Here is a 27,618-nt window from a genome sequence, read left to right as displayed (position 1 = left end):
AAAATGATAAATATGCAATGCTCAGAGTACGACAATTTGGCAACACTGCTGGAGGGACACTGGTTGACGGATTGACCGACGCACTGACGCACACGGACAATAGTTTCAGATCACTGGCCAGCGTTTCTTTTCACTCTACTTAATTGTAACGTTAAATTCTCTGACCATATCCCCCTACTACCTGCCCCTTCCATCCCCCACGACACCACATCCCCAATACAACCATCACCAATACATGACCTAACCCCCCCCCCTTACCCCCCCACCCCCCGCAGATCGAGGAGGTGGTTCAACAGTACACGACCTACCTGGCTGGGCTGCCCGAGGGTGACCAGGTGTTGGCGCTGAAGCTGCAGGAACAGGACTTCAACGAGTTTCTCCACGAACCGCCGGTGCCCAGGAAGAAGCCCGACATCACCGCCTTCATCCACAAGCCCGCCGAGGTGTGTGTGTGTGTGTGTGAGAGAGAGAGAGAGAGAGAGAGAGAGAGAGAGAGAGAGAGAGAGAGAGAGAGAGAGAGAGAGAGAGAGACGGCATCCTTCGTCCACAAGCCCACAGAGAGAGAGAGAGAGAGAGAGAGAGAGAGAGAGAGATTACTCATTACAGCCTTCGTCCATAAGTCAGCTGAGATGTGTGTGTGTGTGTGTGTGTGTGTGTGTATCATTAAGTATATAGGAAACACGTAAAGACTATTGAACGCCAAGTAACCACGAGTCGAGTCTCTGGTCCACGTCTCGAATCACTGACGCAGCTTCACTCTCTACCAGCGTTGCCAAGTTATCGTACTCATCGCATTTAATTTTCGTAGTTGCTGGCCGATAACGATAACAACAAAGAACGAAGAACATCAGTATTCAACAATTTTAGCACTAACTTTAATTTTCTCGCGTTACTTGTGTGGGTAAGAGAGTTTGAGGCATAAATATGATAGATACGATATGTGGTTAATACGATAATTTGGCAACGCTGTGAGTCTCTACCGCGCGCCTGTGTGTACGTTCGTGCGTGCGTTTCCATTATATGACACACATCAACTCTCTTTAAATTGTACATCAGCGCTCACTCTTACACCACCACAATACCAGAACAGAAAAAAAACACTTAACTATTCAATATTTTTCTTGTTTATGCTTAAGTAAGACGAACATACTCATAGAAATCCTCTTAATTAAACTCTATGTGGCAACTCTCCCTCTAGCCTCGTCCCATCCCCCTCTCCTAGCCTCTCCCCGGCCCTTCCTTCCTTCCTTTCCCTTCAACGTGGCCTGAAATACGATAATCATTGGATAGATACGATAAATTTGTTCCTAGTAAAATTAGCGATAATTAACGACTCTACGATACACGATAGTTTATTGACGGTATTGAAGCAAGTTAAGACTGATTATAGTTACGCCGCGGCCATATATCGCTACTGACCTTATGATGTAGAGAGAGAGAGAGAGAGAGAGAGAGAGAGAAAAGATAAGTTATAGTTACCCATAAATTTTAAGTTTTCTCTGGTATGGAATTTTTTTTATTGGTAGACTTCGTTATTCTCTATCTGCTCTCCCTCCTTTCAACCACCTTTCAACCTCCCGGAAAAAAATGATAAGAAGTATAATGATAGAAAGTAATAAAAGAAGAATGATAGAAAGTGATAGAGTGTAATGAAAGGAGTATGATGACAGTGATAACGTATAATGATATAAAAATTGATTAACAGTACAATGAAAGGAGTATATTGATAGAAAGCGATATAATGTATATTGATGGTGTGATGGAAGCTTTGAATCAATTCTACTGTCACGTTCGTACAGCAAATATATCATTCAAAACGGCGGAGGTACGACAATTCCAGCTGAAGTTGTACGACATCAGTCACTGGCCAAAATATCGTACACACTATTGCATTTTCGTAGTTTGACTGATATCTATAGCAAAAACAAGCAAACAAACATCAATAAATAACAGTTTTAACGCTAACTTTAATATCCTCTCGTTATTTGTGTAGGTACGAGAGTTTGAGGGTTAAAAATGGAAAATACAATGTGGTAAGTACGATAATCTGACAACGCTGCATGTGGGTCACGCTGTTTCTTTCCTTCCTTTGATCAGTGTCGTCCTTGAGTGTGTGATGGGAGGGTGTTGATGTTTCGTCTCCATATGTAGGTTCCAATAATTTTTTTTTTAATCATCGTTGCTTTTGTTACCCTAGTTGTAATTTATATATCATTCTTATACGTTAGACATACTTTTCATACATACATTATATATATTTATTGAGGTTGGATTATTATAAGTTAACTATCGACACCTCGTTTTCTATTGGACGCAAAAAAGAGTTTATCCTTTTTACAATATTTTGGTTCGTCCGTCATTTATTAGACTCAATACCTCTTGTTTGTTGTTACCTGGCGCCTAACCTGTTGAGCCCATGGGAGTTTCAACAGGTCAACCAGAACGAAGGTGTGACTAGGCTTATTAGCAGGTGAAGGTTAAGGATCGTTAGGTGGTTTGGGGGTAGCAGTGGTGACGTGTTTGAGACGAGTATACTTGTTCCTATTTTTGTTGTTTCGATTATGTCTATGTATAGTTTATGTTGGAAGCGCTGGGAAATTTTACTTGTTCTACTTTCCTCCCCCTTTCTTCCCCCGCGGAGTGGAACAATTTGGGCGGGTTTTCCGATACCCTACGCCCCTGTCCACCCAGCAGTGAATTGGTACCAGGTATTAATCGGGGGTTGTGTCCTGTCTCCTGGGATCTGTTTCCTCCTCCTATAATTCCTTCCCCTTCTGTCCCTCTCCGGCATATGACCACAGATGTTGCTCCGACTAAATGAAACTTTCCAACTTTTTTCCTGTTTCCCCGGCATATATGACCACAGATGTTGCGCCGACTAAACGAAACTTTCCAACCTTTTTCCTGTCTCCCCGGCATATGACCACAGATGTTGCGCCGACTAAACGAAACTTTCCAACTTTTTTCCTGTCTCTCCGGCATATGGCCACAGATGTTGCGCCGACTAAACGAAACTTTCCAACTTTTTTCCTGTCTCTCCGGCATATGACCACAGATGTTGCGCCGACTAAACGAAACTTTCCAACCTTTCCCCTCTCGTTTCCTCCTTGGCGATATCTTCTTTCTTCCTTTCTTTCTCAGAACTCCCCCTTCCTCCCCCTTCCTCCCCCTATTGACACTCTCCCCTTCCTCGTTTCTCACCTCTCCCATATTAACCCTCCCCCTCTCCTCCCCTTCGCCCTCCCCTCCCTCCCATCAACTCTCCCATCTCTCCCTCCCAGCACACCCGTCTCCCTCTTCTCCCTTATTAAGCATCCTTCCTCCCCCCCCAGCACCTGCGTGAGATGCTGGGGCTATTGACGCAGGTGTACGCCGCGTCAGGAGGTCACCCCGACAACGCTCACCTGGATGCTGTGCTGGACCGCCTGAAGGTAAGGGTGATGATGATGATGATGATGATGATGAAGATGATGATGACTCCACCCTCAAGCTCACCTTCAGTCATCTTCAGTTCACGTACCTTTGTCATTTTCGCCTCATGTTTATCTTTGTCATCTTCATATTTGTCTTCATGTTTGTCTCTTTTTGACCATCTTTGTTTTTCATCTTCATTTTCCTCTTCGTTTGTCATCTTCATCTCTATTTGTCATCTTCATCATCTTCACCATCATCATCACTTCATTTTCACCAGACTGAGTCATCTTCACGGCTCATGCTCACCTCTGTCATCTTCACCTCACGGTCATTGGTCACTGTCACTTAATTCTACAATTCAGACATCTTCACTTTCTTGTTGTTTTTCGTCTTCTTTTTCAGGCACGCTCACATGTCATATTCATCTCTTGTTCGTTCACTTTCACACAGCGTTCACTTTTAACTGTCATTTTCGTGTTCCATTTGCTTTCACTTTTTTCGGTTTTTATTTTTTACTTTAATTTCTTACTCATCTTTGTTTAACTTGTACTCATTCATCTTCATATCATATTCACCATTACTTCATGTTTACTTTTTTTTTTTTAATTCACTCATGTTATCACCATTTCCCACCTAACCTTTACGAGTCTTTTTTTTTTTCATCGATGGTCACTTTCACTACATTCTCATTCATCTTCGTCTCTCCTAACACCTTCACGTCATGTTCACCTTAATACCGTCAGTCTCCATTATATTGATTGTGTTCGTCACCTTCGCTTCCTTTTTTTACTAATTTTGAAGTTCTGTATTTTCTTCCTTCCTTCCTTACTTGTATTTCCATATTTTCTCTTTATTTTCAACCTCCCATTGTCATATTATTAATCTTCATGGAACTCCTGTCTTTCTTTCAACTTATTTATTTTTTCTTATTTTGTTCATTATTTTCATTTTCCTTGTTTTTTATATTTTTTGCCTATTCTGTACAATTTTTTTTTATTTACATTCTTCCTTTTTTGAATTTCTTCTTTGATTGTGGTCTTTTATTTTGCATTATTTCACTCTAACTTATATTCGTAATTATATTTTGGACATTTTTGCATTTTCTTTCTTCCATCGCTCTTTATTTAACTCTGCTGTACTTGACAATTTTACGTTTTTATTTTATTATTTATTTTTTATTTATTATCCTTCACCTGTTCATGAATTAGACTTCTTAATATTTCCTTCATTTTCTTTCACATGCAGTCCTTCCGGAACCTGTTTTCAGTCATTCTTTGTGTGAAATTTACATATCTATTAATCTATCTACATATCTACCAATCTATCTATCTATCTATCTACATATCTTTCTCTTGCTCAGCCCTTCCTTAATCTTCTTCCATCAATATTCTTCCTTCCATCCATCATTTCTCTCCCTCGTTCTTCCCCTTTCTCTTCCCCTCCAATTTTGCGTTCATTCATCCGTCATTCATATTTTTTCTATATCATTTTTTTTCTTCTTTTTCCTTCCTCTGTACATGTATCTTAACCCATCATTCACAGTCACCCTCTTGGAACGTGTGTGTGTGTGTGTGTGTGTGTGTGTGTGTGTGTGTGGTTTTGACGAATTTTTTCAGTGTCTAGTTCTAAAATGTTTTCTTTCATTCTCCTTCCCAGGTAACACATTTCTATGATTTAATGTTTTCTTCTTTGATTCACTTTTTCCCTCGTCCTTTTTATTTGTTTAGTTACCGCTGTGAAAAGATAAATCCATAATTCATTTTGTTTATGCCTTTTCAATTTCTTTCTGTTTTTGTTTCACGATTTTTCTGTAATTTCTTGTTCTATTTATTTTCTAATTTCGACTAAAAAAATAATTCAGTTTAAAAGATAATTGCATTAATCTGTTCCTCAATTAAGACGAAAGATAACAATGTGTGTGTGTGTGTGTGTGTGTGTGTGTGTGTGTGTGTGTGTGTGTGTGTGTGTGTGTGTGTGTGTGTGTGTAATGACTTTCACATCTCAAATTAAATATCTCGACTTTTTTTCTTTTTTTTTGCAAGATTTCTTCGATTTCTTTTTGTTCATTAACGTGGTGTTTAATATTTTTCATTCAAATTAGTTCTTATCTTTTCGCTGTATTATTTAGACTAATTTTATACTTTTTCTTTTTCATCTTAGTTATTTTTTGTGATGTCGTTTTGTATATATTTTTTGGGGGTCCTTAGTGTTAGTATGTATTTATTCACAGTATTCTCTCTCTCTCTCTCTCTCTCTCTCTCTCTCTCTCTCTCTCTCTCTCTCTCTCTCTCTCTCTCTCTCTCTCTCTCTCTCCTCTCTCCCCACTCTCTCTCTCTCTCTCTCTCTCTCTCTCCCTCATTTTTTAACATACCACTCACATCTTTCCCCTCTCACATCCCACTCACCCCTCTCTCTCCCCTCAGTCATGCTACAGAGGGGTCACCAGCCAGCAGAACATCATGGAGCCCTCACCCCCCACCCCCCTGCCGCCCCCCACCGCCCACCACACCCCCCCGCCCGCCGCCAGGCCCGCCGCCCCACTCCGTCCGCCCCTTGTGTCCGTGGGTGACATTGAACAGCGACTCGTGTTTACTAAGTTCACACAGGTAAGAGAAAGTGAGAGTGAAAGTGAATGTGAGTGAAAGTGAGTGAGAGAGAGAGGAAGAGAGAGAGGGAGGAAGAGAGGAAGAGAGAGAAGAGGAGAAAGAAACGAGGAAAGGAGGAGAAAAACAGTTATGAAGAGAAAGAGGAGAAAGAGAAGAAAGGAGAGAGAAGAGAAAGGAGAAAGGATAACTAGGAGAGAGAGAGAGAGAGAGAGAGAGAGAGAGAGAGAGAGAGACCTTGTTCGTCTAATGGTTTCAATATCCATCACACACACACACACACACACACACACACACACACACGCCCTTTTTTTTTTTACTTATTACTTTTTTTTTATACTTATGTCACTTTTTGTTGCTTCCACTGCGCCCACCTGTGATCTCTCTATGGCCTTACCTGCGTATATTTGCGTATTTCTGGTCTTGCCTCTCTTCCTTTCTTTTATTTCGTTTCTTTCTCATGCACTCAGTCCTTTCTTTACTCTCTCCTTTACTACCATTTGCATGCTTCCATTCTTCCTTCCTTTATGTTCCTTCTCCTTTCCATATTCAGTTTCTTTTCCCTTCCATTTCCTCCACAATATTTTTTTTCCCCTATATTTCCTGGTTTTATTTTCCTTCTCTTGTATTCATCTCTCCTCTGCCTTCCACTTCAATTTCCTCCTCCATCTCATAACTCTTCTTCCTCTTTCTCCCTTCCTTTTATTTTTCCAAGTTTTTCTTCCTTCAGTTTTGCTCCTTTTTTTTCCTTCACCCCATCACCTCTGTACCTCCTAAGACACAAGCTCTTATTTTCCTCCTCCATTACATAACTCTTCTTCCTCTTCCTCCCTTCCTTTTATTTTTCCAAGTTTTTCTTCCTTCAGTTTTGCTCCACTTCAATTCACCTTTTTTTCCTTCACCCAGCCACCTCTATACCTCCAAAGATACGCTGTGGAGTCTGCGCTGCACACTCTATTTTCATAGGGTCACCGAGGAGGAGGAGCAAATGGTTTGAGCGATGACTGCTCCAAACCCTCCCTGCCTCGGCCTTTCCAGCTTAACCTCTAACACACACACTATCCCCATTGCACATGTCACGAACTAGCATTTATCCTTTCTATTCTCCTTCCCTCAGCCTTTCAAACTCAACGATGGCAAGCGGCAATGGGTGTTTGGTGGGGAGCTCTACAAGTTCGAGGGTCGCCACCTGAAGCAGTACTGGGCCATGCTGTTCACCGACCTGCTTCTCTTCACCAAGATCAACAGGGACCGCGTCATCTTCGTCATGGAGGACCCTGTGCCCCTCTCCGGAGTGTGCCAGGCCATCTTCAACATCAAGAAGAAAGGTGAGAGCCTGATGTTGGGGAGGATGTGGCTGTTTGTGTGTTTGTGTGTGTGTGTGTGTGTGTGTGTGTGTGTGTGTGTGTGTGTGCTTGGTATTTGGTGAGCGTGGCAGTTTGTGTTGTTGTTTTTGTTTTGTATTTGTGTGTTTTTGTGTGTGTGTGTGTGTTGTTTTGTGCGTTCGTGTGTTGGTGTGGGCTTTGGTGAGTGGAGGCTTGTGTATGGAGAGACATTTTTTTTTGTATTTTCCATTGTCACTCTATCCAAGTTATGCTTTTTACATTTGTGTTGTGAATAAGTTAAGGACAAAAGGAGTTTTCAGGAGACCATATAGTCGGTTTACAGAGACCAGTCCATAAAATCATGTAATACCATCCAGCATCATAATCTCTCCAGCCCATTCCTCTCATCTACCCCTTCATTCCATCTCCCTTACTCACCCTTCATCCGTCCCACCAGACATCCATCACTCCCTTCACCTCTCCCCCCTCCCACACGCATCACACTCCCATCCTCTCCCAATACTTATTCTCTCTCTCATCTTCTCCTCTCAACCCCTTCACAAGTCACCTCTCTTCAGCTTACCCCTTCCCTCCCTCATCCTTTATCCATATCCCTTCACCCCTCAACCCCCACAACCCTCACTCCCTGACAGACCTCCCCCCCTCCCCTACACCTCTCCCACAGCCCTTAACCCCACTCCCATACACCCATCATCTCCCTACTCCCATCCCCTCATCCATTACTCAATCCCAGTCCTCACCCACTCCTAATCTCTCTTCTCCCTACTCACCCAACTCCCCTACACTCACCATCACCCCTCTCACCCCAAGCTCCCCTCATTCACCCCCTCCCCTCATCCCCAGTCACGGAGTTCCGGTTGATCGTGGACACCTCGGTGCGTGTGCCTGGCTCGGCGGAGGCTGGCTACCTCTCCTCCCCCTCCTTCACGCGACGCCGCCGGGGCTCCACCACCTCCACCTCCTCCTCGGGGCGCGCCAACAAGCGGACTCTGGTCATCCGCGCCCCGACTATCGACCTCAAAGCTACCTGGAATAACCTCATCAACCGTCAGCTGTGAGTTACCTGGTGGTGGATGGGGGTTAGAGGGGAGGGGCAGGTGGTGGTGGTGTGTGGGGGGTTGTGTGTGTTTGTGTCTGTATGTCTGTGTGTCTCTGCGTCTCTGCATCTAATATTCTTGGGAGCTCTTCCTCCAGTCTACTACATATAAGTTGCCCGTTTTCATCAGTATCCTGTATAATCTTGTAAATCAACGTTTTCTTTGATTCTGCGTACCCATTTTCTATGATCACTTTTTATCGGGAACGCGTGTAGAATAACGCATGTGCTGTAGGAATTAACTCGCAGTCGTAAAATACCTCGCAGAGAGATTCAACTTGCTTACTTATTTTTTTCTATATTTCACTCACTGCAATCGTTTACTTGCCCTGTTTCTGCTCCAATGCGTGGGACAAACATCAGAGCAACACTTTTAGTCATAAGAAGGCTTTATAACAAACGAATAGGTCAGATTTTAAAAAGAATTACCCCCACGTTGATGTTCACACAGTTCTTGTTGCTTGGTCTGTTGGTCTGGTGTATTGTTATCTTGCGGGCAGTATCAACCATCACAATAGATCACAAGTGGGCTAACTAGAAGAAAACCAGGCAAATTAATGTGTTTTCCTGCTGTGTATTCCCCAGTGCGATCTATTTCTGGGAGGAGGTATTTCTTGCAACACCGGTCTGCACTTTCCGATACCCTACGCCCCTGTCCACCCAGCAGCGAATGGGTACCAGGTATTATTCGGGGGTTGTGTCCCGTCTCCTGGGGTCTGTTCCTTTCTCCTATAATTCCTTCCCCCTTCTGTCTCTCTCCGGCATATGACCACAGATGTTGCGCCGACTAAACGAAACTTTCCAACTTTCCTTTCTCCTATAATTCCTTCCCCCTTCTGTCTCTCTCCGGCATATGACCACAGATGTTGCGCCGACTAAACGAAACTTTCCAACTTTCCTTTCTCCTATAATTCCTTCCCCCTCCTGTCTCTCTTCGGCATATGACCACAGATGTTGCGCCGACTAAACGAAACTTTCCAACTTTCCTTTCTCCTATAATTCCTTCCCCCTCCTGTCTCTCTTCGGCATATGACCACAGATGTTGCGCCGACTAAACGAAACTTTCCAACTTTCCTTTCTCCTATAATTCCTTCCCCCTCCTGTCTCTCTCCGGCATATGACCACAGATGTTGCGCCGACTAAACGAAACTTTCCAACTTTCCTTTCTCCTATAATTCCTTCCCCCTCCTGTCTCTCTCCGGCATATGACCACAGATGTTGCGCCGACTAAACGAAACTTTCCAACTTTCCTTTCTCCTATAATTCCTTCCCCCTCCTGTCTCTCTTCGGCATATGACCACAGATGTTGCGCCGACTAAACGAAACTTTCCAACTTTCCTATCTCCTATAATTCCTTCCCCCTCCTGTCTCTCTTCGGCATATGACCACAGATGTTGCGCCGACTAAACGAAACTTTCCAACTTTACTGGTTTGCACACCTGTATGTAAATGTGAACCTCGCACATCCACGCTTGTGAAAGTTATTACATTACTCGGCGGGGTAAAAATAGCCCGGTGTTTAGCCCTGTCATTACGCCGTGTGTTTGATGACGCGCCGCTCAGCGTGACTGTGTAATCGGATGGAGGGTAATGAAATTCGTTGTAGATTGTCTCTTTAGCCGACACAATGCAATTACAGCCTTGCAGGTCTGTTTTTCCATGTTTCTTTATGGCGAATTATAGAGCGAACATAAAAAAAAGCACTCGTTAATGTGATTGCTACTTAATGAATTGGCTTTAACCCCTTGGATGGGTATTTCCTGCAAGACATCACCAAGCTACAGGAATGGAACAAAAAGTGGCTGCTACAATTTAGTGAAGAAAAATGTGAGGTCATGCATCTTTGGAGGGAAAATCCAGCACACCAATACCACATGGGAAACACTCCACTACCCACCACAGAGGCACAGAAAGACCTGGGAGCATATGTTACCAGGCTACCAGTGAAGGCGAAATCCGTGCCAATCGCAGCGGACGGGTTAACAGCTTGATTAGATATAGATAAAAGGTCTGATAAAGGTTAGGCGAACAAGTTGGTTTAAAAATGTAATAGAGGTAATATAAGCCATAAACTCTTTGCCTGAATATAGTTTCGTGTAGTTGCGCGTATGTCTCCCTTGCATCATCGCCGCTAAACAGGCTACACAGTTTTCCCACATGGCTTCCAACACCCAGGAAGACACCCGAAGTACTGGCGGACAAATTATAGAAACGGAGCAACTAGTTCAGTGTGCGACGCTCGGGTAATTGCCACTAATGTTGTTAATTGGTCGTCGGCATTAAATTTAGGAGCCTGGCGTGTGGGCGGGATACGCAAGGACCGTCCGCCTCGAATTTGTGCAGTCTATGTGAAATGATTATACCTCTTCTTCCCTCTGAGAGAGAGAGAGAGAGAGAGAGAGAGAGAGAGAGAGAGAGAGAGAGAGAGAGAGAGAGAGAGACGAGGTGAGGGGCGTTTACGAAAAGAAAAACATTAAAATAAAACCATATGGGAGTGTTACAAATGTTACCAAACTTGTATATATAAAAAAGTTCTGCTTGAAATAAAAAAAACATCGTTACTCTACAAAATAACGTTTTTACTCCCATTTATCACAACGCCATCGCTCCTACACCAAGCCTTGCCTTTCAATATTATTTTCTTCACATATCTGTCCAAAGAATATCAATCACCCTATCCCCTGTAAGCTTTATGTGAACCACTGTAACGCTGCCTCCAACACATTCCTTTTCTCCATTAGTAACAGTATGGCGCACGTTTAACAAGAAACAATAATTCGTAGTGAAGGATATGGAAAGTTAGGAAGGGGATTGTTGAGAAGCTGCTGTTGTTGTTATTTAGGTTGGTATTTACTGGGGTCTCGTGTTACGGGAGAGCATAGAGGTCCTTCTTTTCCTCTGCCTGTTTTTCCTATCTCTCGTTCGTTCCTTAATTTTTTTTCATATCTGTCCATTACCTAATTTTTCATGTTTGATTTTGTTTTACCTTATTTTCGTTTTTTTTTTCTTTCGTCCGTCTGTTTTTTTCTCTGTTTCTTTCTTTTCTGTATCGGCATTTCTATATTTTATTTTTCATTTATTGAGTTTTCTTTATTTCCCATTTCTGCTTTGTTCCAAGGGATATGTCGTGTATATTTGTTTTAATTGTTCCTTCATTTTTTCCTTGGATTTTTTTTTTAACAGGCGAGCTTTTGTTTATATTTTTTGCACAGCCGCGTGACGCTGCTTGGATATATGGTGACAATTTTTGTTAATATTCCTGCTACTAATTTTGCTGGGCCCCGAGCAACGTTACGGGATTCGTTAAATTTATTGTATCTAATTGCTCTCCGCTTTGTGTTTCACCCGAGTTTGCTCTAAATTGAATGATGTGATTTTTTTTTTTAATTGCGTAGCTTCTAATTTTGCTCAGGATTAGGTTGCTCGTAATTCTGCTCAAATATTCATGCTTCCAACTTTGCTTCGAATGCCAACACTACAGATGGATGTCACCGTATTTTTTTCATAACGATTCGAACTATTTACTTAACGCTGTAGTACTATAAATAACGTTATAAATATAAATATTGTATAAATATATATATAAATATTATATAAATTCTCTCTCTCTCTCTCTCTCTCTCTCTCTCTCTCTCTCTCTCTCTCTCTCTCTCAGATTATTAAAAAGTCCTTTCCCATTGAGCGTTCGACAGCTGCTCCCCTGACACACACACACACACACACACACACACACACACACACACACACACAAAGCCTTACGCACTTTGCTCCTCACCTTTACAAAATCTTGGATACAATATTTTTTTTCTCTCCTTTCCTCCATTATCAACTTTCGTCTTTTCTCCTCTTCCTCCACTTCTCTTTGCTCCTTCTATTCTTTCTCTCCCTCCTTTTTTTCTTTTTTTTTTTTGTATTGTTTTCTTTAATTCGTATATTTTTTCTTCTATCCCCATTTTCACTTCCTCCTCCTCTTCCTTCCTTTTTTCCTTTTCTTTCGTTCTTTCCCCTTTTTTTCTTAACTCACCTTTTTCTTTCACTTGTATTTCCTCTTTTCTTTCTTTCTTTCTTTCCCACCCATTTTCTCCTTGTTTTTTCTTCCTTTTCTTCAGTCTCTGTTCTCTACCTTCCCCTACTTTTCCATTTCTTCTGCATTGCTCTCTTTTCCTACTCCTTTATTTACTTTCCTTTCCTCTCCCTTTATTCTATTTCAGTTTCCTATATTATTCTTACATTTTTCTTTCCTTTTCTTTCGTTTCTTAATTTCGTGTTTTTTTTGTATTCCGTTCTCCTATTTCTCCTCTCCCCTCCTGCCTGTTATTTCCCCATTCTCTTTCTCCTCTTGATCTTTCCTCTATTTTTATCCCCTTCCCATTTTTTTTCCTATCTTATCTCCATCATTTCCCTTCCTTTTTCCGTTCTACTTTCTCCCTCGTACTTATATTTCCTCCATCCCCTTCCTTTATTAATTTCTCCTCATAATCTTCTTTTCTTTTTTCCCCTACACGTCCTTCTATGTTTTATTTTCCTTTCCTGTGTTTTCCCTTTTCACTTCCTTCTCTTCCTCCTCCTCCTCCTCCTCCTCCTCCTTTCTCTCTCCCCATCCTTTTCCACTCAATTCTTCCTTCTTTAACGCCTCCTCTCTCTATCCCCTTCATCTCCCCACCTCTCCTTCTTCCCAGTATATCCATCGGGGGTCTCACTTTAGGGTAATTTATCACCCCCCCCAAAAAAAAGAGGTCTACAACTCTACATCTTCTTCCCACACTCTACGTCGCGAGTCATCATCTTCCCTCCGCCTGCCCTCCCCTCTTCTTTTTTTTCTCTCTCTCCTCTCCTCTTCCTGTCCTGACCCGTATCCACCAAATCACTCCGACCTCTCCTTATTCACTGCCTACAAATGCCAAGTTTTTTTTTATCCTTTTATTCTCTCACATTTATATCTTTCCTTCACTTCCTTATTTTATCTGTTATTTATCTCTCTTTTCCCTTATTTCCTTTTTTTATTTACATTGTTAGGTGTTTTATTTTTTTATTTTTTTTCATTTCTCTGTTTCTCTCTATCATCTGCTTTCTGTTTCTCTCATTTTTCTTATTTCTTTTTCCTTCGTATCTTTTCCTTATCTTCTTTTTATGTATCTATTATTTCTTCCTATTCTCTCTTTTTAATATAATTTACTTTATCATTTACTGCATTACATTTGTCACATTTATCATAGTTTTCATTTTTCTCCTCTTTCATATCCTTTCTTTCTCTCTCATTTTTCTTTACTTCATTTTCTTAATTTATCTCTTTTCTTCATTTCCTTCCCTTATCTCATTTTTCTTTCCTTCATTTCCGTTCCATATCTCAATTTTCTATCTTCCTTCATTTCCTTCTCTATCTCTATTTTTTCTCTTCCTTAATTTCCTCTCCTTATCTCATTTTTCTTTCCTTCATTTCCGTTCCATATCTCATTTTTCTCTCTTCCTTCATTTCCTTCCCTATCTCTATTTTTTCTCTTCCTTCATTTCCTTCTCTTATCTCTCTCTTACGTATCTTAATTTATCATCCTTTCTTTCATACGATTCTTCCTGTATATTTTATCTTTTTTCCTTCTTCATATTTTCCTTTTTCCCTTCTATCAATCCATCTACGCTTTCCTTTATATTTCATTTTTTATTTCAGTTTTCCCTTTTCGATGTTTTTTTTCCTTTCCTTCTTTCCTTTGATGTTGTTCTCCTCCTCCTCCTCCTCCTCCTCCTTCAGTTATTCTTCCGTCCTCCTCCGTCAATCATTGTCTTCCTCCTCTTCCTCCTCCTCCTCCTCCAGTCATTCTCATTTTCTTCCATGATTTCCCTCTCCACCTCTTCCCTCACTTTCCTCACTTTATCCTCCCTTCCTTTCCATCCTCCTCCTCCTCCTTCTCCTTCGTCTCCCGTTATTCTCTGTGTCTCATTTTCTTTTCCTTCTCTTATTCTCTTATTCTCTTATTCCTCGTCTTTTTTCTTCAATTAACTCTTTCTTTCCAGACTTTTTCTCTTTTACTTCATTCCCCTTTTCTTATATTCCTCCACATCCTCCTGTTCTCCCATCAATCTTCCTCCTCCTCCTAGTCCAATACCTCTCTCCTCCGCCTCCTCCTCCTCCTCCTCCTCTCCCGCCATCCATTCTGTTCTCCATTCATCTCCTTCTCCTTCATCTTCTCCTCCAAAACCTTATCTCATTCTTTCTCTCGTCTCGTTACAGTCCCTCCTCCTCCTCCTCCTCCTCTTCCTCCTCCTCCTCTTCCGTAATCTCTCCGACACGTACGGTATGAATATTTTTATTTTTTGGGTGAAATTTCCATAACCTGAGTGACTTTTTGAGGCTGATGGAGCCCTACCCGTGAGTCTCCGTGAGTAAGGGGGGTATGGAGGGGTGACTATATAGTGACTCATTTATGGTGGACCTACGTAAGTCATGGTGAGTCACGTGGATATGGGTCCGTGGAAAGGTGAGGAAAGAGCGATGGGGTTGGAAATTGTGTGGGAGGGTGATTTTTTTTTTTCTCTGATTCGTTTTCTAGGTTATGTATCTGAAGGCGAGGGAAGATGACAATATTTTCTATTCTATTCTTTTTTTTACTCATTTTATCTCGGTTGTATATCTGAAAGTGAGGGAAGATGATGAGCTCAGATATGAATGACATGATTTTTGGGAGTGATTTTCATTTTTATTTTCTTTATTTTTTTGGCTCTGAAAGGTGATGGTCAGATACTGTGTGGGTATATTTTTTTCTATTCTATTCTTTTTAATCATTTTTTTTACTCATTTTATCTCGGTTTTATATCTGAAAGTGAGGGAAGATGATGAGCTCAGATATGAATGACATGATTTTGGGAGTGATTTTCATTTTTATTTTCTTTATTTTCCATCTTTTCTTTATTGTTTTAGGTATCATTTTGAGGTATTTTTTTCTTGATTATTTTCCTTGTTGATTCATTTTCCCGAGGTGAAGATGAGGTATGGTGCTTGATGTGATAGGTTTTTTCCCTCACTTTCTTTTGAATTTATTATTTGAGAGAATTTGACATTTGTATTAGTATTAGACGTATTAATATTTTCTTTTTATGTTTGGAACTTAAGTTAAAAGATGTAAATAAAAGGAAAACATAAGATTGGAGTTTAAAGAAGAGAAATGCAGATTGATGGATATATGAGAATGTGGAAAATGAAGAAGAATTAAGAGAGGAAACGGAGGAGAGAGTAAGAAAGGAGTGAGGGAGAGGTAAAGGAGAGAGGAAGGAAGGTGAGGAGAGGGGATAAAGAGGGGAGGAAGGAAGGAAATATGAAGAGGGGAGAGGGGAAGGAGGAGAAAAGGCTGGAGAGGAGGAGGAGGGAGGAAGGGAAGAATGAAGAGAGAGCGAGAGCGAGAGAGCGAGAGCTAGATGAGTTGTATTTGTGTCATTACGAGAGCGGCCGTTTCTTAAATTTTCGCCTCCCCAAAATTGAGCTAATGTAGTGAAGGAGGGCGAGGAGTGAACGAAAAGGATTGGGAGTGAGTGAATGAGGATGAGCCTGCGTAGGGGAAGGTTGCTGATTGAGGGAAGGAAAATGAGAATACGCGTTTGAAAGTGAATGAATGAAATTGAATTGGAATGAGTAAGCGAGTGAGTGAACAATTTAATCTGTGACAGCGTAAAAGAAAGCGAATCGGTGTGAAGGATTGAAGAATGAAAAATGAGGATGTTTGAAGGGAAGTGGATAGAAGTAGAGGAGATTCAGACAAAGGAAAGAAAGGCGTAGACGTGTTCGAAGGATAGTTAATGAAATCAGATTAGTGTTTTTTTCTGTGACAACGTAAAAAAAAAAAGCGAATCGATGGACTGAAGAAGGAAAAATGAGGATGTTTAAAGGGAAATGGATAAAAGTAGAGTAGATTCAGGCAAAGGAAAGAATGGCGTACACGTGTTCGAAGGATGAAGTTAATAAAATCAGATTAGTTTTTTTTTCTGTGACATTAAAAAAAAGTGAATCGGTGTGAAGGATTGAAGAATGAAAAAATGAGGATGTTTGAAGGGAAGTGGATAGAAGTAGATTAGATTCACGCAAAAGAAAGAAAGGCGTAGACGTGTTCGAAGGATAGTTAATAAAATCAGATTAGTTTTTTTAAATATGTAAAAGTAGAAATGTTAAAATGAATGAAGGGGAAGATAAAACTTGAGAGGAAAATAAAGAAGATAAACAATTGATACGAAAAATAAATTAAATAAAAAAAAGATTATTGAAGGTATTAATGTGAAAATATGATAAAAATAACAATAAAGGAGAATAGAAGTAGACAAACAGAGTAGACAAATAAATAAAGTAGACAGATATTTGATACGAAAAATAAATGAAATGAAAAAAAGCGACTAGTGAAGGAATTAATGTGAAAATATAATAAAAATAAAAATAAAGGAAAATAGAATAGACGCGTAAAAGAGATTTGAATGGAAGTAAAACAAGGAAAAATAAAACAAGGAAATGGATATATGTAAGTAAAGAATGAAAGAGGAAGAAGCTATCAAGAAATATATCATTAGTATTGTGGACGAAGACTTGAGGAAGAGAGGACATAAGAAATCAGGAAATGGGAAGGTGAATTAATGGATAGAGAGAAAAATACCAAAAATGTGGATAATTGACGATATGAAAATGTAAACAAATAATGAAGATATAAACGTAAAAAGTGGAAGGGAGAAAAAGTAGACAGAAAATGAAAGAAAAAAAAATCATTCGACGGTAAAATTCGAGGGTGATTAAGTAGGAACCAAAAAAATATGAAATAAAAAAGTAAAGATAATGAAAAGTAATGAAGGGCCGTTAGTAGAAGAGCGGACGCCATTAAAAATAAAATATCGCAAGTAGCTTAATGAAGTACCCATTAAAAAAACTCTTCAATTAGCAGGATTAAGTTTTGGGCCATTTACTACAGAGCGTAAAAAGTAGTAAACAATTAGTTTTTTTTTTTTTTTTGGTGAGCTTTGAAACCGGTGAAAAGTGATTTAGTGAATTAACGAGAGAGAGAGAGAGAGAGAGAGAGAGAGAGAGAGAGAGAGAGAGAGAGAGAGAGAGAGAGAGAGAGAGAGAGAGAGAGAGAGAGAGAGAGAGAGAGAGAGAGAGAGATAGAGAGAGAGAGAGAGAGAGAGAGAGAGAGAGAGAGAGAGAGAGAGAGAGAGAGATCTGGTCTGTCATTATTATTATTATTATTATTATTATTATTATTATTATTATTATTATTATTATTATTATTATTATTATTATTATTATTAGTCGTGTTGGTATTTTCTTTTTTTGTTTGGAAATTTAGTTAATAGATGTGAATATATGTTAGAGAGAGAGAGAGAGAGAGAGAGAGAGAGAGAGAGAGAGAGAGAGAGAGAGAGAGAGAGAGAGAGAGAGAGAGAGAGAGAGAGAGAGAGAGAGAGAGAGAGAGAAGGGGGGGGGGGCGCCTTATAAATCATAATTATAAACTCCCACAAGTAAGGAAAAAATGTAGCCATGAAAAGTTGTGCCAAAATATTAACAACACACACACACACACACACACACACACACACACACACACACACACACACACACACACACACACACACACACACACACACACACACACACACACACACACACAGCGAGAGCGAGAGGGATGCTTTTAAGTGAGTGTTCAATCAAGAGTTTGTTTGTGAAGGCCGTGTACGTGTGTGTGTGTGTGTGTGTGTGTGTGTGTGTTTCTAGTCAGTGTATGTTCGTTCGTTTGTCCGTAGGTACGAGTGTCAGCTGGGCGGCTCCTCTCCCCTCGGTGACTTCCCCGCCTCCAGTCTGGGCCGCGCCGCCTCCTCGGACGGTCTTGCATCGCACCACGCCGCTTCTGTGAGTGTGCCAGTGCTCCTCTCTCTCTCTCTCATCTGTTTATCTTTAACCTCACGTGTATTTTCGGTAATCTTTCTTTGCCTGTTTTTTTTCTATCTATATTCGTGTTTTCTTGATCCCTTTTCCCTTTTCGTTTTTGTTTTCATTTGTCTTTCTAAGTTTTTACGTGATCTGTGTTTCTTCCTTTTTTTTCCTTTTTCTTTTGGTGTGTTTTCTTTCTATGCGTAATTCCTTTTTTTTTTTATTCCTGCAATTCAGTGTTTTTCTCCTTTTTTTAGCTTTGTTTTTGTAGCGTTTTTACTGAGTGTGTCATTCTGGTGGTTTTAGTTTTTGTAGCTTATAATTTTCTTCTGTATGCAAATTTGAGATCCAGGCAAATTTTTTCTCTTTCGTTTCGTCGTCATAAGAACATAGGAACGTAGGAGTCTGCAAGAGGACGGTAGGCTTGTACAAGGCAGCTCCTTTGAACCTAAGCTCCCGTGTATCTAACCCCACCCAATATCGCTGTCCATGAGTTTATCTAATCTATTTTTGAATGTGACAATTGTATAAGCACTCACCACGTGACTGCTAAGCCTATCGCACTCATCCACCACTCTGTTAGTAAACCAATTTTTTGCCTATGTCCCTGTTGAATCTGAATTTATCCAGTTTAAACCCATTACTTCGTGTCCTACCCGGTTCTCTTACCTACAAAACCTTATGAATATCCCCATTATTAAAGCCCTTCATCCATTTATAAACCTCGATCATGTCTCCACGCACCCTTCGCCTTTCTAGAGAATGCAAGTTTAACTGTTTGAGTCTTTCCTTGTATGGCAAGTTTTTCAACCCCTGAATCATCTTAGTCATCCTCCTCTGCACTGATTCTAACATTTTGATATCCATTCTATAGCAAGGTGACCAGAACTGAACCGCATAGTCAAGATGAGGTCTAACTAATGCTAAATATAGTTTGAGGAAGACTTCGGCGCTTCTGTTGCTTACGCCCTTGAAATAAATCCCAGTACCCTATTAGCTCGATTTCTAGCTCGAATGCATTGTGCCCTTGGACGGAGATCAGAGCTCACTAAGACCCCTAAATCCCTCTCGCACCCAGACCTGCTTATGGGAGCGTCATTTAAGCAATAGTTATGTGCTTAAATGACACTCGTCTTGTCGTTGTTGTTGTTGTTGTTGTCGTCGTCGTTGTCGTTGTTGTTGTCGTCGTTGCAGTTGTTGTGTTCCCATGTCGTGTCTGGTTGTTATTCCTCCCTGCTATCGTTTCCGCTGATTGCATGGCTCTCTCTCTCTCTCTCTCTCTCTCTCTCTCTCTCTCTCTCTCTCTCTCTCTCTCTCTCTCTCTCTCTCTCTCTCTCTTCCTTCGTTAACATGTAATTTAGTCTTTCACATTATACCCAAACAAAAAATGACTAATCGCAGTACTAGTAATAATGATAGGAATAATAAGTCAAAAAGTAAAGTTACCATAGTTTCCCTTTAATATTTCTAGAGATCGTTCCGTTTTCCTTCTCTCACCTTGCGTTCACCGTGCGTATCACAATGGTAGCAAAGGTGGACGAGGAGGAGGAGAACGGAGGGGGGAGAGTGAGAGTCAGCGTTTAACTTCTCTTCCACCCTCCCTTCCCTTCCTCCACCCCCTCTCCTTCCTCCTGCTCCTCCTGAAAAATTGTAGCACAGGTGGAGGAGAACGACAAGGGGGGTTCGAGGGGGGACATCAGCGTTTAAAAATTAATGGAACCAGACGAACTTATTTGAACTGGCAGGTTGATTATGAAAAACGACCCCCAAACTTGATGATAGGTTTTGAGAGTGATGGGGAAGGAGGGAGAAGGAGGAGGAGGGAAGGGGGGCATGGAGATTGAGGAGAGAGGGATAGAGGGAAGTAGGGAAAGGAAAATCGAAGAGAAGAAAAGGAGAGAGAGAGAGAGAGAGAGAGAGAGAGAGAGAGAGAGAGAGAGAGAGAGAGAGAGAGAGAGAGAGAGAGAGAGAGAGAGAGAGAGAGAGAGAGAGAGAGAGAGAGAGAGAACCAACCAACTAGCAAGAGAGGGAAAAGGAGGAAACATTGACTATGGAGGAGGAGAAGGAGGAGGAAGAGGAGGAGGAGAAGAAGTTGTAGGAAAGAAATGCAACTCGGTTTTACGCTTCCTGTCCTACCTCCTCCTCCTCCTCCCTTCCTCCTCCTCCTCCTCCCTTCCCATCTCCTTACGCTTTTACCCTAGGCGGAAGAGGAAGTGAAGAGGAGCGAGACGGAGGGGAGAGAAGAAGGAGAGGGGACAGGAGTGAGAGAGGGGAGAAGGGAGAGAAGAGGAAGGAGAGGAGAAAGGATCGGAGTCTTGGTTTTAAGAGGGGAGGGGGGTGAGGTAAGGAGGTTAGGACTCCTTCGGTTAAGTAAACGGAGGAAGAGGAAGAGGAGGAAGAGGAAGAGGAGAGGAGAAAGTGAAAGAGAAGAGGAAGAGGTAGAAGAAGAAGAAGAAGGAGGAAGAGGAGGAGGGAGAGAACAAACAAATTTACGGACGAGCTAACCGGGAAATGAAAATGATAAGGAAGAGGAAGAGGAGGAAGAGGAGGAAGAGGAAGACGAAAGCCGAACACACATGAATAAGAGGAAGCAAAGGAAAGAACAGAAGGGAAATAATAAGAGGAAAGAGGATGAAAGTGAAGGCCAAGCAGACAAAGAGGATATGACCGAAAAAGACGATGATATATACGTAAAAGAGAAAGGGAAAACAAGAATGAAAATAGGAACGATAGGAGGAGGAGGAGGAGGAGGAGTGACAAGCAAATGAGAATGTAACAGTGATAAAGGAGGAGGAGGAGGAGGAGAAAACAGAGGAGAGAACAATAGGAAAGAGAGATAAAGGAGTAGATAGAAACAAAAGAGGGAAAGGTAGGGAGAAAAGGATAAGAAAGAAATGGAAAATAGAATGGAAGAAATTAAAAAAGGGAGAGATAAAGTTAAAGAGAAAGGAGAAGGAGATGAAACAAGATAGAAAGAAGTTAAAAAATGAAAGAAATTAAAAAAAGCTGCAGAATAAAAGAAGTTAGAGAAGAAGGAGGAGGAGGAGGAGGAAGAATAAGAAAAGTTGCAATAGGGAGAAAGAAAGAAGGGAGGGGGGTTGAAGTGGACGAGGGTGTGCAAGGGTGAATAGCAATGGATCAATAGCCAGAGGGAGGGAGAGAGGGAGAAGTCTTGTTTAGGGAGAGTGGTAAAAAAAGGGAGAAAAACAAGGAAAAGGAAGAATTTGAACACAGCAACGGAAAGGGAAGAATGAGAAGATTTGAAAGAAGAAAAGAAGAAACTAAACGAGATAGACAGGAATGGGGGATGAAGGAGAGTTTACTAGTAGTTATAAAAGTGAAAAAAATAAGAAGAAATAAATGAACATGAAAGCAGAAGCGGAATTGGAAGAAAAAGAAGAAACGAAACGAGATGAACAGGAAAGGGATATAAGAATAGTAGTAGTAGTAGTAGTAGTAGTAGTTTAAAAATTGAGATAAGAAAAGAAAAAAGAAAAGGCGATGATAGAACTGGGATAAAATAGGAGAATTTTTTAAAGAAGAAAAAAAAATGACAAACTATTCAAGAGGAGAAACAGAAAAAAAAAGATAGTTAAGATAAAAAAAAGGAAAAAATAGCGCCAATAGAAAGGAAAAAGAAGAAAAGTGAACTGTAGTTAAAAAAAGAGAAAGCGAGAAAGGAAAATGAAAAAGTAGAGATTAGTCAGAGAAAGCGAGAAAGGAAAATGAAAAAAGAGATTAGTCAGAGAAAGCGAGAAAGGAAAATGAAAAAGTAGAGATTAGTCAGAGAAAGCGAGAAAGGAAAATGAAAAAGTAGAGATTAGTCAGAGAAAGCGAGAAAGGAAAATGAAAAAGTAGAGATTAGTCAGAGAAAGCGAGAAAGGACAATGAAAAAGTAGAGATTAGTCAGAGAAAGCGAGAAAGGAAAATGAAAAAAGAGATTAGTCAGAGAAAGCGAGAAAGGAAAATGAAAAAAAGAGATTAGTCAGAGAAAGCGAGAAAGGAAAATGAAAAAAGAGATTAGTCAGAGAAAGCAAGGAAAATAAAAGAAAAAGATAAGTAAAGGAAAGCGGTGGAAACAAGAAGGAAGTTGAAAGAAATAGAAAACTGAATCTTGTGGTTGTTGCAGGGAAGGGGAAAGAGAGTGTGCTGTTCAGGAAAAGCGAAACAAAAGGAAATTAAGAAAAGGAAAAAAAAAGCGAAACAAAAAGAAAAAGAAAAGAAAAATGTGTGGCCGCGTGAAAATAAAATCCGGCGAATCAAGGAAATAAATAAATAAAATAGAATGACCATAAAAAGATTAGCACTTAGAAAACGAAGGAGAAAAGGCGATTGTTGGATTTTTATTTTTATTTTTATTTATTTTTTTTGCTCAAAGTGATATACTGATATAAAACTTTGAATTCCCAGCGATATATCAAGCAAAAGATGTAAGATTCGATTGCTTTTATCTACGGGAATAACCAAAGACGAATTACAGATATTGGGCCTTATATATCGAAAGAGAGAGAGAGAGAGAGAGAGAGAGAGATTGGTCTTCGCAACTTGCTATGATTGAAAGATTGTGTCTTGTCAAAAGGAGAATAATGAGAGGAATGGAAAGAATAGATTAAGGGAAAAAAAGGAAAAGAGAGGTGAAAAGATAAAAGAAATTAGAAGCAGAGAGAGAGAGAGAGAGAGAGAGAGAGAGAGAGAGAGAGAGAGAGAGAGAGAGAGAGAGAGAGAGAGAGAGTAAAAGAGAGAGAATAGGCTCATTATTCAAAATGTAATATTACGGTATTGTGACGGTTTGTAGACATTAATAAATACCTGCAAAAAGACAGTTAAATATAAAAGGCATGATGAGTAGGGGGTCCATCTATAACAGCAAAATCACTATATAGCTGAGAATTCTGAAGTGCGAGGGGATAAGGAAGGAGGAGTTCACAGCGCCCTTAGTAACAAAAGAAATGATACTCTAAGTTCACTGAGAATACTGAAGTGGATAATGAACTTGAAATATATTTAAGAACCTATAAACTTGAGACTGTCTGCAAGGGGTTAGTCGGCGTATACGAAAAGCTCTTGTGAACCTGATCTATTTGTTTATGTTCTCTCTTCCTGTATGCATGTTTGTTAATCCGTCAGTCTGTCTAGTTTCCTGTATATACGTGTGTGTCTGTCTGTCTTTGTCTGTCTGTAGCGCGTGAGTGTCTATTCTGTTTATTTTTTCTATTCTCTGCGTTTCAGTGACCTTGAGTGTTTGGTAATGTCAGTCTGTCTAGTATAAGTGTATGGCTGTCTTTCTATGTCTGTCGGTCTGTTATCCTGTTCAGTTTTCATTTTTAAGTGGCTGTGTGCGTCTGTTAATTTGTTTTTCTGTCAAGTTGATCTGTCTGTGTAAATGTCTGTCTTTGTCTGTTAATATTTCCGCCTTTTTAGCTACCTTTGCGTGAATTTTTTTTTTGTATGTTTGTGTGTGTGTGTGTGTGTGTGTGTGTGTGTGTGTGTGTGTGTGTGTGTGTGTGTGTCTGAGCGGTGGGGAAAGAAATACTGTTGCTGGAGAAAGTTAAAAAGGTTACAGAGAGAGAGAGAGAGAGAGAGAGAGAGAGAGAGAGAGAGAGAGAGACCAATATGGAGAAAACTTTGACGTCTTAATTAAACACTTGACAAGACCATTGAGGTGTTGGGCCGCTCTCTCTCTCTCTCTCTCTCTCTCTCTCTCTCTCTCTCTCTCTCTCTCTCTCTCTCTCCTATATACACAAAAAAAGAAAAAATACACGTGTCATACTTTAATTCAAAACATTTTCTTCTTCTTCCTCCTCCTCCTCCTCCTCCTCTTCCTCCTCTTCCTCCTCCTCCTCCTCCATATCTGTTCACCTGCCTTTCACCTTTTATTTTTCCTTTCCTCCTCCTCCTCCTTCTCCTCCTCCTCCTCTCGCCTCCAATCCATCTCTCCCCTCCCTCCTTCCTCCCGTTCTTAATTAGCACCTGTCACCTTCATCACCTAAGGAAGAGGAGGAGGAAGCGGAGGAGGGGAAGGAAGATTGAGAGGAGGAGAAGGAGGTGAATTAAGAGGGAAAGGAGGGGAAGAATGAGATACTTGGGGAAGAGGAGATATAAGAGAAGTGTTAGGAGGAGGAGGATGAAAAGAAAGGGAAGACTTGTATAGTTTATTTATTATCGCGTGTATTTTCCTTGAGTGATATGCTGTGTGTGTGTGTGTGTGTGTGTGTGTGTGTGTGTGTGTGTGTGTGTGTGTGTGTGTGTGTGTGTGTGTGTGTGTGTGTGTGTGTGTGTGTGTGTTTAGGGACAAGGCAAAGGGTTAGAGGGACAGATGTAGATAGATATAGATAAAAAAAACAGGAAAAGAGAAAGACAAAGGAAAACAAACAAACAATGGATACATGAATACAAAGACAGGTAAAAGAACACACACACACACACACACACACACACACACACACACACACACACACACACACACACACCTGCTTTACCGCCATACCCAACATATATATCGCCGGTAACAAAGGAGCAATTAACCTGCAGTCCCTCACACCTGTAATCACACGCAGCTACATCAACGCGGCTTACCATTAAAATTTTATGCGCGTACAGGTGAGCGATAATTAGTTTACCTGGGAAGACTAATGACTCCCCGGGCGAAGACTGAAACCGTGACTATTTAGTGTAATTTAACATTCCACATAGATTATGAACATAGTCTAAGTTCCACACATACAGTATTATTTCCATTTAGTATTTTTCTTATATATAAATTCCATGTTTTGTTTTTAATTCCACACAACACAAATTCCACTTTCTAGTCTAAATTCCACATATACATCATTATTTCCGTGAAGTATTTTTCTTACGTAAATTAAAGTTTTTTTTATTCCACACAACATAAATTATATAAATTCCATGTTTTGTTTTTAATTCCACACAACACAAATTCCACTTTCTAGTCTAAATTCCACATATACATCATTATTTCCGTGTAGTATTTTTTTTACGTAAATTAAAGTTTTTTTTATTCCACACAACATAAATTCTACTTCCTGTATATTCCCTTTTCTATAAATTCTACATAACACAAACTCCACCTCCTGTAAATTCCACACAACACAAAATCCACTTCCTCTAAATTCCACTTCCGATAAATTCAACATAACAGAAATTCCACACTGCAAAATTCTACGTCTTTTAAATTCCATGTTCTATAAAATTCCACACACTAAAAATTCCACATAGTCTAAACTCCACACACTATCAACTCCACATATGATCATTCTACATAAAACACACTATCATTTCACGTAATATTAAAAGCCTCTTTCGTGTACTGAATGTGTTAATTACCTCACCTGAGAACAGTATCATAAACAAGCAGGTGAGGACGAAAGGTATGGTCATTATATTCAAACAGCTAATAACTTTTGCGTACGTGTTCAGCATAATCATATCCGTGTCCTGAAATTGCCTGATCATTAATTTGTCAGCCGGAAGTTATCTAATTATGCCGTGTGGTTCCAATGATCGTAGTTTTCTTGTTATTACCCTGTGTTACCCTCTGTGTTCATTTATTATTTACTATTATCAATGTTTATCTATTAGGTTCATTTAAGTTATTTAAGTAATTTGATATGGAAAATTACCTTCCTTGTCCAGTATGATAAGATTTGTCTAATTTTGTTCGACCACAGATTATATTCGTGTTTGGATAAACGGTTAAAAGATACAACATTTCCAGAGAGCATTGGTACAGAGGGGAGCCTTACTTTTAAGCTGAAAATCTACAATATTGAAACAAAATTTGCCATGTAATAAATGCTCCGAGAATCAATCACGTACAGGCGAGCGTCGGTTCAGAGGTCTCACGATGCTCCACTTGTAGTCAAAGAGAACGGAGGAGGCTTGGCGCAGAAGTTACCGATGAAGAGAAGAGCGAATGACGCTGGTGGGTAACTTTCTGCATTAGGAAGATGAAGAGAATGGTGTGGAAGAGAAGGGAAGAGCAAGTGAAGATAGTGGTTAACTTTCTTCATTAGTGAGATGAAGAGAAAGGTGCAAACGTGAATGGAAGAGAGAGTGAAGATTGTGTTTAACTTTTTGCATGAAGATGGAAAATGATGTAGGAGAGAGTTAGTACAGGATAGTGGTTAAACTTTTTGCATGAAGAAGATAGAAAATGATGTAGGAGAGAGTTAGTACAGGATAGTGGTTAAACTTTTTGCATGAAGAAGATATAAAATAATGTAGAAGAGAAGAGTTAGTACACGATACTGGTTAACTTTCTGCATTAATAAGATGAAGAGTATGATGTAGATGAGAAAATGAGAGTGACGATGGGGGTTAACTGTATTAGTAAGATAAAGAGAACTGTTAAGAAGAGAATGGAAGAACGCTTGATAAAAGAAAACTGTTAAGAAGATAATGCTAGAATGCTTGATGATAGTGGGTGACTTTCTGTATTAGCAAGATGAAAGGAAGAATAAGTTATGGACGTTAATTTTCTGCACTAGTAAGATACAGAGAAATGCGTAGAAAAGAAGGAAGGAATGCTTGATCTTAGGCAACTGCACTGTAAGATGTAGAAAAAAACTGCAGTGCCAATAGTGCCATAAAAAACGAATTAACTTAACTTTGGAGTGACATTAACAAGTTACGAGAAACAGGGCACATGAGACGTTGGAAGCGACATCATTATACGTTAAAATGTCCGAGGCTGAAGACGTAAAACCATAAAACGACGGGGAAAAGCAAGGCGTTGGATGTGTGGGAGGCGTGTGGAGCATGAGGTTAGCGAGTTGGGAAGGAGGAGCAAGACAGATGAAGAGTGACAAGCGAGGCAATCTTGTGGGTAACTTTAAGAGGCTGACGGCGGCAGGAGAGACACAAGGAAGCAGGAAATAAGTCTTTGGCAATGGATGCGGGGGAGGGGCGTGTAGGAAAATGTTAGGTAGTTAGTAGAGGTAACAACTATGGTATATAACAAGGGAAAACAACATTGGGAGTGAATTTAAGAGGCTGAATGAAACAGGGCCATGAGGAAGCTGCGAATAGAAAGTCTTTGATAGTGGATACTTAGAAGGGACATATAGCATAATAGATAGTCAAGATAATGATCGAGAAAAATAAAGGAAAACACATATGCATTCGTTTTCCCTGATTTTATTTTCATTTTCCTTATTTTCAATGTTCATCTCTTCATTCTGTTCATACGTTATCTCATCTTTTTCTTCTATCCTAATGCATTCGTTTTCCCTTTTTATTTTCATTTTC

At 40.2% G+C, this 27,618-nt stretch overlaps 1 protein-coding gene across 3 annotated transcripts in view; it reads left to right on the top strand.

Annotated features, from left to right (window-relative positions):
- Positions 1-27,618, top strand: part of LOC126988248 (uncharacterized) — a 258,524-nt gene that overhangs the window by 179,441 nt on the left and 51,465 nt on the right. For all 3 annotated transcript variants that reach the window (XM_050846294.1, XM_050846292.1, XM_050846293.1), the window contains 6 exons: positions 276-443; positions 3,333-3,431; positions 5,838-6,020; positions 7,135-7,345; positions 8,207-8,417; positions 18,225-18,330. In XM_050846294.1, coding sequence (XP_050702251.1) covers positions 276-443; positions 3,333-3,431; positions 5,838-6,020; positions 7,135-7,345; positions 8,207-8,417; positions 18,225-18,330 — 978 coding nt within the window. The remainder of the gene's footprint in view (positions 1-275; positions 444-3,332; positions 3,432-5,837; positions 6,021-7,134; positions 7,346-8,206; positions 8,418-18,224; positions 18,331-27,618) is intronic.

This window comes from Eriocheir sinensis, chromosome 68, assembly GCF_024679095.1.
Source record: "Eriocheir sinensis breed Jianghai 21 chromosome 68, ASM2467909v1, whole genome shotgun sequence".
Classification (NCBI taxonomy): domain Eukaryota; kingdom Metazoa; phylum Arthropoda; class Malacostraca; order Decapoda; family Varunidae; genus Eriocheir; species Eriocheir sinensis.
The sequence above is the reverse complement of the archived record's forward strand: the minus strand, read 5'-3'. Positions and strand labels throughout refer to the sequence as shown.